A 15,804-nucleotide genomic window follows, 5' to 3' on the forward strand; every position below is an offset into this window, starting at 1 on the left:
TGTACTTACATGTGGATTTTACAGGCAGGAATTAGATATTTCTTTGCTCTGATAAGGTTATTTCCTTTCTTTTCCTTACAGCATAACAGCTGGTAAAATACTTTTGAGACAGAGAGCTATAGAGCTATACTCTTACAGAGTACACTGAAAAAATATAGCATATGGAGAGTATTTGCATAATGTACAGTATCTGTGATGAGAAGGTAGATATTCAGTTTTTCTTGCATAACTTGAGTATTACATATAATATGATAAGTTGAATGAAGAATTGCTTCTTAATAAACCACAGAATCCTGCTTGGTGGTTAGTTTATTTACTGTATTTTGAATTTTGATGTATTATAAACGATGTTCTACTTACTCAAGCAGTTCTTTTTTGAATCAGTTATATCTGTTTTTTTACTTCTTTTTATATATCTGTATAACATGTACATTTTGGCCTACTCTTACTTATATAATTTATGTAATGATGTAATGCTAAATAATTAATGCACAATGTGGCTGTTATCTTTCAACATATATTCTGTCTGTGCATGCACTCACAAAAATACTAAAAATCTTCAGGTTTATTTCTGAAAATACAGTGTGTAGGGAATCTAGAGTTTGTTTGAAAAACCTGAAGTGTCACACAGTAAGGCAATGATCACGTCATTGTATTTAGCAAAATCAAAATGGAGCACGGTCTTTCTGCACACACACAAAAAGACATGCACAGGGCTGAATATTTCATGCTACAAAATGTAGATAACCTTCCTTATTAAAGTTTGCAAGTAAACTTAAAATGCTAATAAATAACAGAACTTTGTGTAATGTAGTAATTATATTTTGTTGTATTTATTTTTTGTGGAAAACGTGCACAAAATTAATTAATCTCCTTAATGAGGTATGCTGGTGCCATGAGAGATAATACAAACTAGAAGATGACTCTGAGAGTAGAGTAAGTTACTAAACCGTTTTTATGTGTGTTTCTGTATTAAACTAGCTATACGCACCGTGTGGTTGGCAGTGGAATCAAAGCTCAGTCTGCAAATCCAGAAGTAAAAGTGAAGGGAACAGATCCTGTAATAAGTCAAATTATTGACAAGCTGAAACATGTTATTCAGGTAAGGAGCTTTTTCCTATGGGTACAGTATAGTTCTAACTACCACTCTAGTAATGAAAGTATTAATTTACTGCACCATAAAGTGTAATTCAAGTTTCTGCTGAGTGCACATCCACAGAAAACACTAGTTGCTCTGTGTCTCACATCAGTTATTAAAAATGATTTAGTTAAAAGGTTTGTATACGGTAGATAAGTGTAGGAAGTGAGGCTCTGGTAGCTGGGCCATCTGTACCTGCGACTACCAAAACTCAGCATTGCAGTGAGCATACAGAAGCACCAACAGGATGATTTAGGGATATTAAGTGGGTGTGTATGTTTACATAACAATAAGACATAATTTCCCTCTTCCCTCTTTGTTGAATCTAGGTTCTTTCTTAACTTGTATTGCTGCAAGGTTTTTTGTTTAGATGGCAGATAGAAAAACTAGGAAGTTCGAATGAAAATCACATGCCTGCCTGAGTTGGTGTTAGTTACCTGATGTGCATTTTTGTGACTTACTAAATTTAAGGTTTACATGGGAGTCAATTCCAATATGGTTCTGTACAGTTACATTATTGCAATAGGCTTACAGGATTACAATTATCTCTGTTACATGCCACATTTATATGCACAGATAGCCAGAACTAGAGGACAAAAACATAATTCTGTTGAAGACAACAGTTATTTTACCAACAAAAAGAAAAAAGAAGCTCTGTATTTCAGTTTAAAAATACAAGTTTTCACTCTGATCTGAAGGCTCAGTGACCAGAAAGGTTCTACAGGCATTTTTTGTCAGTGACCCATGTAACCCAGTATCCTCTCCTCTGCACTGGTAAAAGGAGAGGCTACTTAGAGAAGCCATGAAGCTTCTCACTGTTATTGTCTCAACTTCCCTTCTCTACCCCCATTCCCCAAGCAAGAGAATTAGAGACATTAAATGTCTTCTCTTTGCCTAGTGCATTTATATCCATCAAAGGACTTGCTTTAATTCTGTTTTTACATCTTGACAGCTTTTAAGTACAGCTTCCCACATGGTTTCTGGAGTTGAAATATTACTGATAGCTTCACGGTAAACCCTCTTCGTTCTTATATCTCTAATTGTGAACAATATCTCTCCTCTGACAACAAAACAAAGAGTCCTGAAATAGAAAAAGGAAAAAACCAGAAAAAATTTCTTTTCCATCAGTAGTGTTGTTTTCTGGGAGAAGTGGCATTAGATTTGAAGTTCAAATGCAATCATTATTCTTTCTTTCTTAAAAGAAATATCTTTTTTATCCCTCCAGCTTTGGCATCATGCTTTTGTCTCTCTTCTTTATTAAAATGCCATCTACAGTGGTGGGAAAAATCAATGCAATTTTCCCTACAAGAGATGCCATCGTTTAATTAATAACTACAAAATAGTATACAAAGATAAACTTTGTAAATATTACTTGGTAAGTTCCATCTGTCAGGAGTGCTTTCCTCCTTTTATATTAAAACTGTTCTGTATAGTTTATTGTGTTGGTTTCCTCTAGAGACTTGAAGTTGTGTTGTTTTCTCCTTGAGTGAGTACCTAAAAGACTGGAATAGAATATTTCCATTATGAAGTATTTCATTTTGAGAGCTTACTTGCCCTTGTCCCTAAAGACTTGAGTGGATCTTGGGGAAAAGGACGTACAATTTACATACTAAAATGCTTACCAACCTCCAAGTATATTTTCTTTCTGTGGGATAGTTTCTTTCTTTGTAGCTCTGAGTATGAAAATAGGGTCAAGGGATAAAGAGAGCATCAAAATCCTTAGAGACCTGACATATAACTGCTTTTCCCCAGCTCAAGAAGCTGCAAAAAAGCTTTCTTCTTCACCATTTACTACTTGGGAAAAGAAGATGAGGAGTGTAAATTAGAGATTCAAATGCAAAAGATCACCTTTTTGTCCTGTGTGATATGAAAAAAGATGAATCACATACTAGGCTTACAATGGGGCAGAAAATAAGGGGAGCTTAATGGATTGTGGTGATGCCTCGGAGACAGAGTCATACTTAAACCTAACACACTATCCAAGCTGTATTACTGAACCTCAAAATTTTAAATAGCTAATTTAGCAGGAGTAAAACACATTGGTGAAGTTTTTCAAAATGAATCATGTCTGAAATTTACAAACTATATACTTTAATTCATCTTTAGGATGGAAATAGCAAAAGGGCACATATTTTTGAGATCCGTTTCTGCTCACATATAATGTTAACTTAGAAAAACAAATCAAGACCATTCTGCCCTGCGTGCAGAAACAGACAGATTTCTTAGCATCTCCTCCATTTTTTCCTGTTGTTTATACAAAGGTATAAAAATCCCAAGCAAAGACTTTGCTTTAAAATATGTAAATATCCAATGTTTAAACTGTATTTTCCAGGTTTTCTCCTCTTAAAAACTTCAAACCCCTGAAATCAACCCCTGGCTGTATCAGAGGTCCGTGGTTTCTGGGCAGTTCTCCTTTGTGAGATGCTCACAGTAATCCTCCTTTTTCTGTAAATAGTGCATATGCCAAAAAATCAATAGAAGTTTTTGATTCTGTTGGACCCCAATGCCTGTAATCTGTGCCCTGGACTCCACAGGTTTGTATTCACAACAACAAAGTGAAATTAGAGGAACTGATATGAACCAGTCAGTGCTGAATATGGCTTGAAAAAGTCATCTTCTTCTGTAAAACTACTTACTTGGTAAGTAGAGTAAGAGTAGTTTTACTCTTGTAAAACTTACTTACTACTATTGGTATTTTCCAAAGTTTTAAATGATGAACTCTTCATTCATTTATCTTCATGGCAGGCAAATTATGGGTTCAGTGCATATCATTTCATGTACAGCAGTCTACAACTATCACTCTAATAGGTTATCAAGATAAGAAAAGTCAGTTTCATATGGTGTAAATAGCGATGGGAATTATTTTCCTCTCTTCCCCATTAATTTAAAACCACAATTAATTCATCATTCCTGCAAATACAAATACTAAGGTTATGAAGTAAGTATGATATTTTGGAGCTGTGATTACAGGCAATTGGAAATTGGTCTTTCCAGTGTGTTTCTTCTATCAAAAGAGAATCTCAAAAAAATACTGCTTTTGACTGAAATAGACATTACTTGCAACTTGTATTTACAGGTTAAATAAAGTCTTCCTCAATTTAGGAAATCTTGCCATGGCAGAAGATACTCCTATGTCTGCAGGAGTTAGGCAGACCAAATCTCCCTCTGGAGATCTCCAGAGGCACCTACTATTAGTGACTATACTGGAAATTTAAATGCTTCTCTTAGGATAAATTCTTTCCAATTTCTAGGTGCAGTAAAAGGCATGTCTGAATTTATTTGGAGAAGATCCCATCTTGCACTGCTATACCACTAGAGTGCTAGCTGATATGCATAAAATGATATTTACCTTCTCCACAAAGGGCTGCAAACTGTCCCTAATAGAATTGATGCTTACATTCCTTAAAGGAGTAAATGCCATTACTTCATATGACAATAAATGCTGGTGACAGTCTAATTTTTCCTTTACTACTTGTCATTATTATTGCATGGTGAATGCTCTGTTTCACCATGCTGCCATTTGCCCATTTACCTGTCTCAAAGAGGTTACAAAACTAGTGAGATGAGACTTTGTTTTGACACTGATTTGGCATGCTAACAACTAAATTTTCTACCTGCATTTTTTAAAGCTTTTATCCATGTACCACAGCATGGTCAAGTTAATATGTGTTTTTGTAAAAGCTGTTCAAGTATGGATTGGAAATTGGGATGGAATATATTAACTGAATCCTCATCTGCTCAAACAAAGAACCATGTTTTGAAATTATTTATACATGAGGTGTGGCACTTGCAATTGTGCCTAGTGTTACAATAAACACCTAATAGTTAAACCCCCCCTTCCTCTTAAACTAGTGCCAACAGCTGTATATACGTCACAAATTAGACATTTTGATTACCTTTTTAATGACTGAAATGCAATTCTTTTTCAGGGAATGAAGGAATTCTCAAGGGTACAGCATTAGACAGATACGTAGTTTGATACACTCTTCGGTGACATATTTTTGGTGACTCACTTTCTAAACTTTTCTTTCCCTTTCTCTTCTTAAATGCTTTTTGTTGATACAGTGTAACCTGCAGTTTGTACCTTTCAATAATGGGTAAATGGGAAGCAAAATTTCAATGCACTTTATGCAGCAGCCATTCAACATTCACTGGTATTAGAATTGCTTTCAGCTGTGTTTGCTCCTAAACTGCTTATTTATTCCTTTTTTTGCAATAGGAAAGACTTCCTCACGAGTTTGTTTTGTATTTCATATTACAAATGCATATCTGAATGTTAATTTTTGCCTTAGATTTTGTTTTTACTGGGGTTTTTTTACACTTTTTGGTTGCATCCAAAGTTAGAATAAATCTGCAGGTAAAGAATAGCTCAGTATGTTGATTGTGTTAATTTTTTTCCCCAGTGATTTGTTTGCTCTGCTTCTTTTTTTTTTTTTAATTTATTTCTAGAAGAAATACAATGCTACTGTCTTTTTGAAAGCAAACTCTTGAACATATTCTTGTTTTGGCAAGGCATGATAGTAGAGTACTAGTGATGTAGGGATATCGGGATATTCCTACTTGACAGAGAAGTCTATTTCATATTTGTTGTGTGAGCTGTTCCAGTCTTTTATCCTCTCTATGGAGAGCTGCCTCTGACTGCTGGCAGGTGCCAACAATATGTTAAGTGCTTGACTATTATCACTGCATGTAAAATATTGGCAGCATTCCTGTAAAAACATGAAGCAGTTAGAGAACGGGTGGGAAATTATTTTCTGAGATTGATACTCCTCCCTTTAAAATGTACTTCAACTTCCAGCCTCAAAAGCACACAAAGGAGTGCAGGGTTGCTGATACTTTTGTATCTCTTGGGAGTGAAAAGGTTTTCTTCACATTTTTGTGATGATAGTGCAGGTATAAACGCTTTTTTGTTGCTCACAAAGGTGGTCTTTCTGTATTTGTAAGTCAAACACTAAAAGTTACATGAACATTCTGAGATGACTGTATGTCTTGGAAAATTAGTGTAAATTCGAACCTACATATTGTTTACAGATAGAAGGCAGGAAAAAAAAAGTGATTAGGAGGGTATGCATTTTAGCTGATGCATCTCCCACTGCTGGGATGCTTAGGAGTTAAACTGAGAAAAACAGTCACCACATAGTCCTTCTGATCAGTAATTTAATTTAAAAAACAGTAATAGTTTCCTTAGATTACTGTTTTTCACTAACTAGATTACCAGAGTTATTAAGGGCTAATCAAAGTCCTGTTCATTTAGAACAAATGATTATTTTTGTGAAGTATCTTTTAAAATAAGATTTATGCTGAAATGAGAAGAGTATACATTGCACAGAGCTTTCTGAAATTGTTTGTTGTTCTAATTTGTATAAAACTCTTAATAGTGGGCTAATTAAAGAAGAAAAAAAAACCCTTAATGTTTGATTTTATGTTGTTTTTCTCCTTGAATTTCTTATAAAGTCTTGCACAGTGCACAGTGAGAAAACATATTTGTTGATACTGCAGGGAGATACTGTCAATTCTTATCCATTTTTTTTAAGAGAACAGTGGCTGAAAAAAACCCCAGCCTTTTCTAGCTACTGAGGTGGATAGTGACACTAACTGAAGTATTCATTATGGTGCAGATCCTATCTACAAAAGTCTATTTTGCACATAAATTGTTTGCTGTTATAGCTGGTAGAAATTGCTTGTGTTAGGTTTTTTAGCAAAACAACCATTGTTTTACCTTCTCATTTTTTTGTGCAATATAAAGGGAAGGAGAGTTTTGAGATTTTGGAAGAGCCTGAGGTAGCTCCACCTGCTCCTCATAGAGTGCACCACACCCTGTACACTGTTCTAATACGTACTTCTGAAATCAATATTCTTATTTCAATAATAATAGAGGAATATTCTCAAACTGACATGCTTGGAACAACATGTTTGGTAAAAAGGGAAGAGAAATATGGAGCGGTATCAAAAGGGCTTTAAAAGATTTAAGTTAAGCAGGATATCAACTCTAGTCAGAAGTGAAAATCAAGTAGTGGCTCTAACTTATGAAAACTGTCACATGTCACAAAGCCTTTCCATAGTTACCTCAATTGACAGCCTCTTAAGAGCAGAGGCTCAGCAACCAGATAGAGTAATATCACATCAGGATGGAAAGTATCAACAACAAATTGAGAAGCCACTTACTGTTCCTGTTAGTACTAATTAATGACAGATGTAATCTGTCAACGTCTCAGTAACATTAAGAAAATGCTTTGTGTGCAAGCAAATACATTAAAAAGGAAAAAGAAGAGTGGGACAGTAGGTACCATTAAGGTGTAAGTGCCATGTACATGGTCTTGCAGTGGTCTCCTCAGTGCCATGGAAATTCCCATGTGAGCGGTTCCTCTAGGCTGGCCTATCAAGGGAATAAGCAGGATGGCTGTGCTGGGTGTCCATTTGTGCATTGGTGCTGGCTGAGCACTGTGTCCCACCTTGGTTTGCCAGCTGTGGATTGTGTACAGGAGCAGAGAGTGTTCAAATACGGCAGCAGTTCCAAAAATATTGATGGGAATGCATTGCCTTTTGGCAGTCCAAGTGTCACAGCTGAGGAGAGTGCTACTGGTGGGTTGGAGGTTGGGCTAGAAGACCTTTAAAGGTCCCTCTCAAGCTGAACTATTCTATGATACTATTGACTCCATGACTACACTGGGTGAACTCATATGCTATTAACACCAGGTAATACACATGAGAAGAGCTGTCATAAATACTATGGATATGAAAAGATGTCAACAATTATAAAACAGAAAGCACAAAGGAAACAGGATTCTTTATCATCAGTGATCATAAGAACATTTCTTAGAATATGTGCAATACTCATTATACATAATTGTGACATCTAAAATGAAACAGGTACCACAACAACACAAAACACCTAAAAAAAAAAAAAAAAAAGGCATTTCAGAAGCATTTCAATGGTTAGCTGTTAAGGGAAAAATGTTGCTGGTCACAGGCTTCCTGGCCTGAAAAGTAATGCATCCTTTTTGAGCATGTTGAATGTTTCCTATTTGAGATAGGCTATTTCCTTTTGGTCTCAGTCCTGGGAAATCTCGGAGGCAGTGACCTGTGGAGAGCAATACAGAGAAAGTCATTTGCTGCAAGCATCACCATAATTTGTTCTCCTTGCTAGTTTGTAGAATAAGCAATATGTTCTGTAGGCACAAGAAAAATCCGTCTGGAAAGCAATCTGTTGCTCTGAAATCTTATAAACAGAAATCTCATGTTATCTGTGAGGGCTGTGTGTTGCCTAAAGAACTCATCTGCTCTTTGGAAGTTTTGGAATTGTGGAAAGCAGCAGCACAGTATGGAGCATTCAACTGCTTTTGAACACTGTAGGTCTGAAATCCATGTGGATAGCACAAACTGTATTTGAAACTGTACCATATAGTTTAAGGTCACAAATTTTGCTCAGCACAACGCTGTTTTTTGTCTTGAGAGACTAAGTCAGCGAGCAGTTGAAGAATTAGTACCAAAGGTGAAGTATTTCATTTGCATGAAGTCTCGGCAAAGCTATTCAGGACTATGGAGTAAAGGGAAGTGTCAGAAACAAGCTGTGCTGTGCATTTTTTAAAACAGTTTTTGTTTCAAGAAAGAATACAGAAAAATACAAATATATCCTGGCAGACTGTGGTTATGTGCTAGGTTTGTGGGTAGGTTTCTTAGCTTCTCTCCAGTACAGAAATATTACACTGCTCTGAATTTAACTGACTGATACATTTTAAAAAAAAGACCCTAAAGAAGCCTGATAAATATGCTGATTCTAAATTACTTCTAAAACAAGCATATAATAAAAAAGACATATGCAAAAGAAAACTTGTCAAGATAGAAAAGATAATAACTTTGATAGTAATCTGATTGAATAGACATTTAGATATTTCTTTACAAGACAGGTTAGCTATTATTTTGAAAAAAATATTTTTCAAATTTAGTCTTTAAAAAAAAACAATCTTAATATAATTTATTAAACAGATTGTGCAGTCTAATTTCAATTCTTTAATGTGTTCATTTCTTTAAATGACTTTTCAAAAACTTACATCTTAAAAGTAATAGTATCTTATTTGTTGGCTTAAAACCAGCATACTTACCAGTTCCTTAATGCTGTGTTTTGGCCTTTTCAACACTTGTCAGTGTCTGATAAGCTTCATCCTTAAGAGCAGACCGAGGAAAGCTCTGAAGAATATCTAAACATTCTGCTGCCATATACCCACCCTGACTTGTTTGCAAAGCTCCATCCTTGTAGGTCATACTTTGTAGAGAAAATGGAGACACCTCTTTCTCATTCCTACTTTGGAACTGGTGATAATTGTAGTAAGGTGCTGTTCTGGCAGTGGGACATTGGTGGGACACCTCTGCTTCCTCTTTTCCCTGCACTTTTCTCATTTCTCTTTGTGAGTCATTCAGCTTGATCTGTAGCCTGCCTCACTGCACTGATACAAACAACTGTAGGATAAAAAACCCTCAGGCAATGAACAATTAATTGGATCTCTAAAAAGAACTCTAAACCAATCCTGTAAATTCCTAAACAAAATATACAGAGCCCAGTTTTTCATGTATGATAATGTTTTGATTAGAAACTTCTCTTCTTGTAACTTGCTTGTCACTTCAGTTGAGCAAAATCATTAAAAGTAATCACTATCCTCATCTAGTTTACTTGACATGTAATTACTGTATAAATGTCCTCGTAGGAACACTGGCCCATAGTACAGGCTGTGCAAATGATGAAAAGAAATTTTGTGAGGACTAAAGGCTTTTGCTGATAGAAGTACTGTAAGCTAATTTTAGATAAAAGTGTTTTCCTTTATTTTCTGCCTGTTAATGGGATGTATATTTGCAGTGAATACAGAACTGTCCTATCCTTCTCCTATAATCTTTTAAGTATTATTTTGCTAGGTCCAGTTTCCCCTTGTCAGCTTCTTATTCCTGCTTCCTGACACTCCCCAGTTCATCTTTTTCTTTTAAATAATCACATGGTTTTCATCTCCTTCCACAAAATACTTCTCTGTCATATTCAACATTTCTTTTAACAGGTACCTGACCTTCTATGTTTCCCATTGGTATGCAGGTCTGGGACAATGAAAAAAAGCTCAAAAGCAAGAAAACTGTTTCCCATTCAGTCAGGACCATAGCTGAAAAAATTAGTTTGAATATCTGAGTAAAGTCTTACTGTTACATACTAACTAGTCATGCAGGAAAGAAGAAGTGTATTATAGCCTTTGTGAAAACTTTTGTCTTGATTGTGATGAAAGATAGGGAGGCATTTCCAAGTGCATATAATGAATGACTATGATAAAAACACAGTGATAAGATTGAAAGAGGCTGCAAAATTCCAATTCTGTTACCTTGAACTGTAATTTCTTCTTAATACAGCTGCCTTGCCTAAGTCTGCCTTGCAACAGAACTATTTACTCAAGTCTATGCTCAATTTATTGAAGCACACAAATCTGGGCAGACAAAAAACTGCAGCATAATCTGTCAATAAAAATAGCAACTTTAATTTTTCATGAAAATTATGCAAACTTCTCTACCAGGCCTGCATCACAGTAAGGCTACTGTTTATAAGACTACCATTCATTCCTTTATTTCGTCATACCCTGATTGTACACCCTTGTCATATACAGAAATGTAACAATCTGCTTTCCAGGTAAGTCTCATACAGCTGTTGAAGAATCAGGTAGCATCATAATCATGGAGCATGGTACTCAGTAGTTGCATGGAAGCACTTTGGGGACTGTTTTTATTTTTCGTAGTAATTAAATCCATTTCATCTGGTTTTTTCCACCTTCTGTTTGACTATTGTTCTCCTCTATAATTTCATTCATTAGAAGTCCTCCTTTAAACCTCTGTTCCTCCATGCCACAGTTCATTGTTACATACCTAGTACATATTTTATCAGAGCTGTCAGTTTTCCCCCAGTCTTCTGTCTAAGAACTCTTTTACAACCTATTTGAAGCCTTGTTTGAAGTGCCAGCCATCTGGTTCCTTTACAGTTCAGCTGCAATTAGTTCCTCCTGTAACAGCTCTCTTAATTTCTACTGTCTACTGTTCTTAATTAATCAGATCTTTTTTTTTCTCACACTTTCTCTTCAATTTTAGATTAATATTGTTCCTCTACTTCTGTTTTTGGAGGCATGTGGGATTCTGAAAGTATGTTGAAAGTATGTCAGTAAATGCTACTGTGGAGAGCTTGGGCTTCAATTTTCCTCCCAGCAGATTAAATGTTGTCTCCAGAGCTTTTTTGATTGGTTTTGTATAGATCTACATGTAGCTTTAATATTTTTTAATATCCAAAAGTTATTACATACCTTATCTACACAACTTACAGAGTTCACCATAGCCAGGTAAGGCACTGTGATTTCTTTAGTTACTACCTGTAATAAGAGTGCATTTGTTATTGCCTTTATTGCTTATACTGGCATTCTGTGCAAATCCTTCAAGTAACCACTTGTTTGATTTTCTTTCACCACTTTTAAGGAAGTTTTGTATGAGGAAGGTGCTAAGAGCAGAGAGTAAAGTTAGGATTTAGCTGGTGAAGTGGGAACATTTCCATTTAGATACTTTTTAGGGCATACCATAATAATAGGAACAGACTTTTCTCCTTTTGCAATTCCAGACCCGCGGGTTGGTCAGATATAAGTGTATTTTTCTGCTGGATAACCACAGTTAAACTCTGCAGGTGTTGCAAAAAGACACTTGTATTTTTGGTGTAAGTAAAATTAAACCTCATAAAATAGTCAGCTTGATATATCATGGGGGCTTATATGTGAAGAGGTCACCTCATAAAACATCAGTTTTAAGAAAATTGTTTTTGTGCACATCAGTAGAAAGATGTGCATCTTCCTATCTAGGAGAGAATCTCTTCAGTTAGAAACTTTTGCGTGACAGAAGTTTTATCAAGAAATAATGGTGTATGAAAACATAACAAGTAATAACATAGACAGTTTGGGGGAATTTTGAGGAAGCATTTATTTGGAAGTTCTAAAAGAGAAAAAGTATTGGTTTTAAATGAAACTTATAACTGAAATAATTGTTTTAACATCATATACTTTTCATTCCTTCTTATGTTTCCTATTCAATTAAATTTCTAATTTTTCCTAAAACTGTTTTTCAACATGAAGGAAAAATTCCTAGAAAAAATGATTTAACAGAAAAAAAAATGGAAAGTGTTAATAATTGAAATATAGAAGCAAATAAGCAGCTATGAATAATAAATTCTATTTTAGTTTTATTTGATATTTGTATAATAGTTTCTATTAAAAATTTTTCCCCTCAGTCATTCTTTTGAGTTTTGATTCTATATTCAAGCTTTAAAAGACTTAATTGAAGACTTTTAATTTTAAAAAACTGCATGATATGGAGAACTATACCCTCATTTGATTATTTCAAGCCAATTTTGCATAAGACATTTGGTATTATAGATCAATGAGGAATGTCATCTGTGCACCCTGAGATTGTGCTCTTTTCATCTGTACTTGTATATTTTGCAGGAATGGGTGGCTTCGATGAAGACTTAATTTTATAAAATTATTTTATTTTTGATGCTGCTCAATTTCTTTTTCTTTTCTTCTTCTCTCTCTCTCTTTTGTTTGGCAATACATTTAAAATAATAATAAGTTTCAAGCACTACAATGATTATTTTTGAGTCTTGCCTTTATTGCTTTCTAAGTTATATGACAGTTTCATTATTCAGGCTGTGAAATACGCAAGTTCCTTCAGGATAGGAATATAGTATATTGATATTGTTTGTATTTTTAGAAAAATACAGATTAACATGAATATCTATCACTACTTTGATATTGAAAGCAAAGTTGTAGCCTGGGCTCAAATCTTGAGACATTTAAATCTTAAATACTCTAAGTTGTTTACTTTCTCTGCAGGAAAGGGAAAAAAGACACCTCTAGAGGCATTTGAGTCTTGAAACGGTGTGAATCATACTCTAGAATGTATGTATGTATCTAATTTTGGCATTTTGGTATAACCATAGTCCAAACTGAGGTGCCTTTGTTAGATATATTTGACCAAGGATGTGGAATTTGCTTCATTTTGGGCAACACTGAATTCTGTTTGCATTTGTTCATGAGGACCTAAGGCAGCTGTTTTTCAAGAACAGATTGACTGCTTTTCTGCACCACAAAAATATTTCTAAAACCTTTTAGAAGCTCCCCAGACATGTAAATGCCATTATGCTCCGATAAGCTAATTTCTTGGGAGTAATTTGAATGACCATAATTAATTCAGGATATATTTCCATGACACAAAGTTTTAGCAGTAATGCCAGTCTTCAGGATGCCCGTCTGAGAAACATCTCAGCGCTCTTCTCCTTATTCTTGTTTTTAGAGTTTTCTGTAGCTTGTTTGGGGTGGTTTGGAGGATTGCTTTTACCCCGCTCTGATCTTTTTGCAGTAACAAATTAGGGATATGAGAACAACTCTGCAAAGATAATGGTTTTGAGTACAAGATGTATCTGAATTGTAGAAATTCAAGTATAACTATCAAAAAATCAGAGGAAAAATAATATAAGAAAATGAGGATCCAATTCAAAACCGATAAGCAAGGAAATAAAGTCCTATTGAAAATGAGGAGCTCCATGGAAAGGTATTAGAAAGTGCAGGAATTACATTGAATTTCCAGAAGCCATGCTGATTTAAATTCATGAGCAAGAGTGAAATAAATAGTAACAAAAATCTTCAGCAAGAAAAGTAAAAAGCCTCTTTGAGAGAACTGAGCTTCTGTTCATCTATTTAAGCAACAATGATGATAATTATTACAAAACCTGAAGGGTGATGAGTGGGAATGAGGTTTTGGAAATAAAATGTAGATTATGGAGTTCAAGTAAAACATTTCAAGTCTCAATTTGTGCTTCTGAATACCAAAAGATGGACCACACAACCATGAATCAATTTAGGAGAAAGCAGAAAATGTGCTAAGAGACACATTTTTTTTACACATGTGTTTATAGAGAGGCTGTGACAGAGCAATAGACTATCTTGTCAGCAGTATAATATCTTCTCAATATACCATTCAAACATCATGTTGTAGAATCTTTGCTTGAAGGAGTGCCACAGAAAAGTTTCTGTAATTCAGTAAGATGGTTGCTACAATATTAGATCAATTAAGTTTGAACTAGTTGGAAGAATAAGGATTACAGAGTTTGTAGTTAAGAAATTTAGTTGAAAAAAATCAGGAAGAGAAAAAGTGTCACCATCTATGTTTAAAGAGCTGTAATTAGACTGCAGAAAGATTACTAGAATAGTAGGTTGGCATTGCAGCCAGTATTAAATGATCTTGGCTTAAAAAGGTGGTGTTTTACAAATCTGGAAATCACAAGATTTTGTAATCTGAATAAAAGTCAGATAATATAGAAATTATTAAGGGCCACAACAATAGAAATAGAATTATATACCAAAATGTGAAATGTGAGCTTTTGCTGGACAGGCTTCCCATTACAATCCAGAAAACACATCAGCTGGAAGCAAATGAGGACACCTGGCAACTGATCAAAAGATGAATTTGAGCCACCTCCATTTCCCAGTAATTTGGATTCATAGAAGGCTTATAATTTTTTACAGCTGCGTGTCCAGAAACAGATTCTTATCAAACATTCATCTTCTTCCCAATTATTTTCTATACAGTATTTAAATATGGTGACATATGCACTCAGGAAATGGTGGAATGTACCTGGGTTTTACTGTTTTGGTTTTTAAAAAGCTATTTCAAGTTTATATATTCTTCTGGAATAACAAACTAAATAAAAATGAAATTTTGTATTTTTTTCTACAAATTCTGTATGCTAGTTCTGTAGGTTTTTATTTTTAAGTGTTATTCTATAAAAGCTTGGATAATGGTATTAATATAGTAGTATATTTCAGTGTGATTGATAAACCTTTGGATAAATATATGAACTGTTTTTTTCATTAATCCAGTTGCACTATGGTATTTTATTCAACATTTCCTACTTTCTTTTCAGACTCTATATTTGATTTTAGTGTATCATATTGTCACAAGAAAAGATGGTAGTGAGAATTTATATTTTCAGTTCTTTCTGCTTTGCTTAATTACCTAAATATTTCCAAACCATCTATAAATATTAAACTGTTCTGGTCTAAAGCTGGATATGGTAGCCTGATTCTTGAAAATACGAGATTAAAAATCTCTTACCTGCTTTTTCAGTATTAGCAATGTAAAAAAATGTCGGGTATTTTTTAGAAAATGAGTATTGTGTCACTTTGTTTAGCTTTTAGTGAAACAAAGTAGATACTGCTGGGACTTAGAGAAAAAGCAATGCTACTTTAAAAATTACTGTAGTAGTATCTCCTGCTTTTTGCTGACTGCTTCTGAGATGCACTATTCATCAGTGCATCAGTTGATGAATTTATTTTATTTCAGAGTTTATTGCCTTGCCAGGATCAATAATCCTACTATTAGTAAGCTCAGTAGAACTAAAAGGCTCAGAGTATTCCCAAACTCCTCACACTTCACTAAAATATACTAAAATGTTTTTTAACATTGAATACCTGCTGACTCTTTAATAGTTGTAGATTCATTTTAACCATTTTCTGCTCTATTGATATTTCTACATCTAATTTCACAATTACATAATTTAAAAAGATAGAAGTGAAACATGAGGAACTTCCCTCTACATTGAACTTTCC

The 15,804-nt window shown here is 34.5% G+C and overlaps 1 protein-coding gene across 20 annotated transcripts in view; it reads left to right on the forward strand.

The window, feature by feature from the left end:
• GPC5 (glypican 5) overlaps positions 1–15,804 on the forward strand; it is a 603,769-nt gene that overhangs the window by 207,175 nt on the left and 380,790 nt on the right. For 14 of the 20 annotated variants that reach the window (XR_005258709.1, XM_038151931.1, XM_038151796.1 and 11 more), the window contains one exon: positions 982–1,102. The exons of 3 other annotated variants lie outside the window; for them this stretch is intronic. Coding sequence is in view for 15 of the 17 variants with exons in the window: in XM_038151931.1 (XP_038007859.1) it covers positions 982–1,102 (121 nt within the window). In the remaining 2 variants the exon portion in view is untranslated. 3 more of the 20 variants (XR_005258719.1, XM_038151917.1, XM_038151897.1) reach the window with 3 other exon arrangements.

Source organism: Motacilla alba, chromosome 1, assembly GCF_015832195.1.
Source record: "Motacilla alba alba isolate MOTALB_02 chromosome 1, Motacilla_alba_V1.0_pri, whole genome shotgun sequence".
Taxonomy (NCBI): domain Eukaryota; kingdom Metazoa; phylum Chordata; class Aves; order Passeriformes; family Motacillidae; genus Motacilla; species Motacilla alba.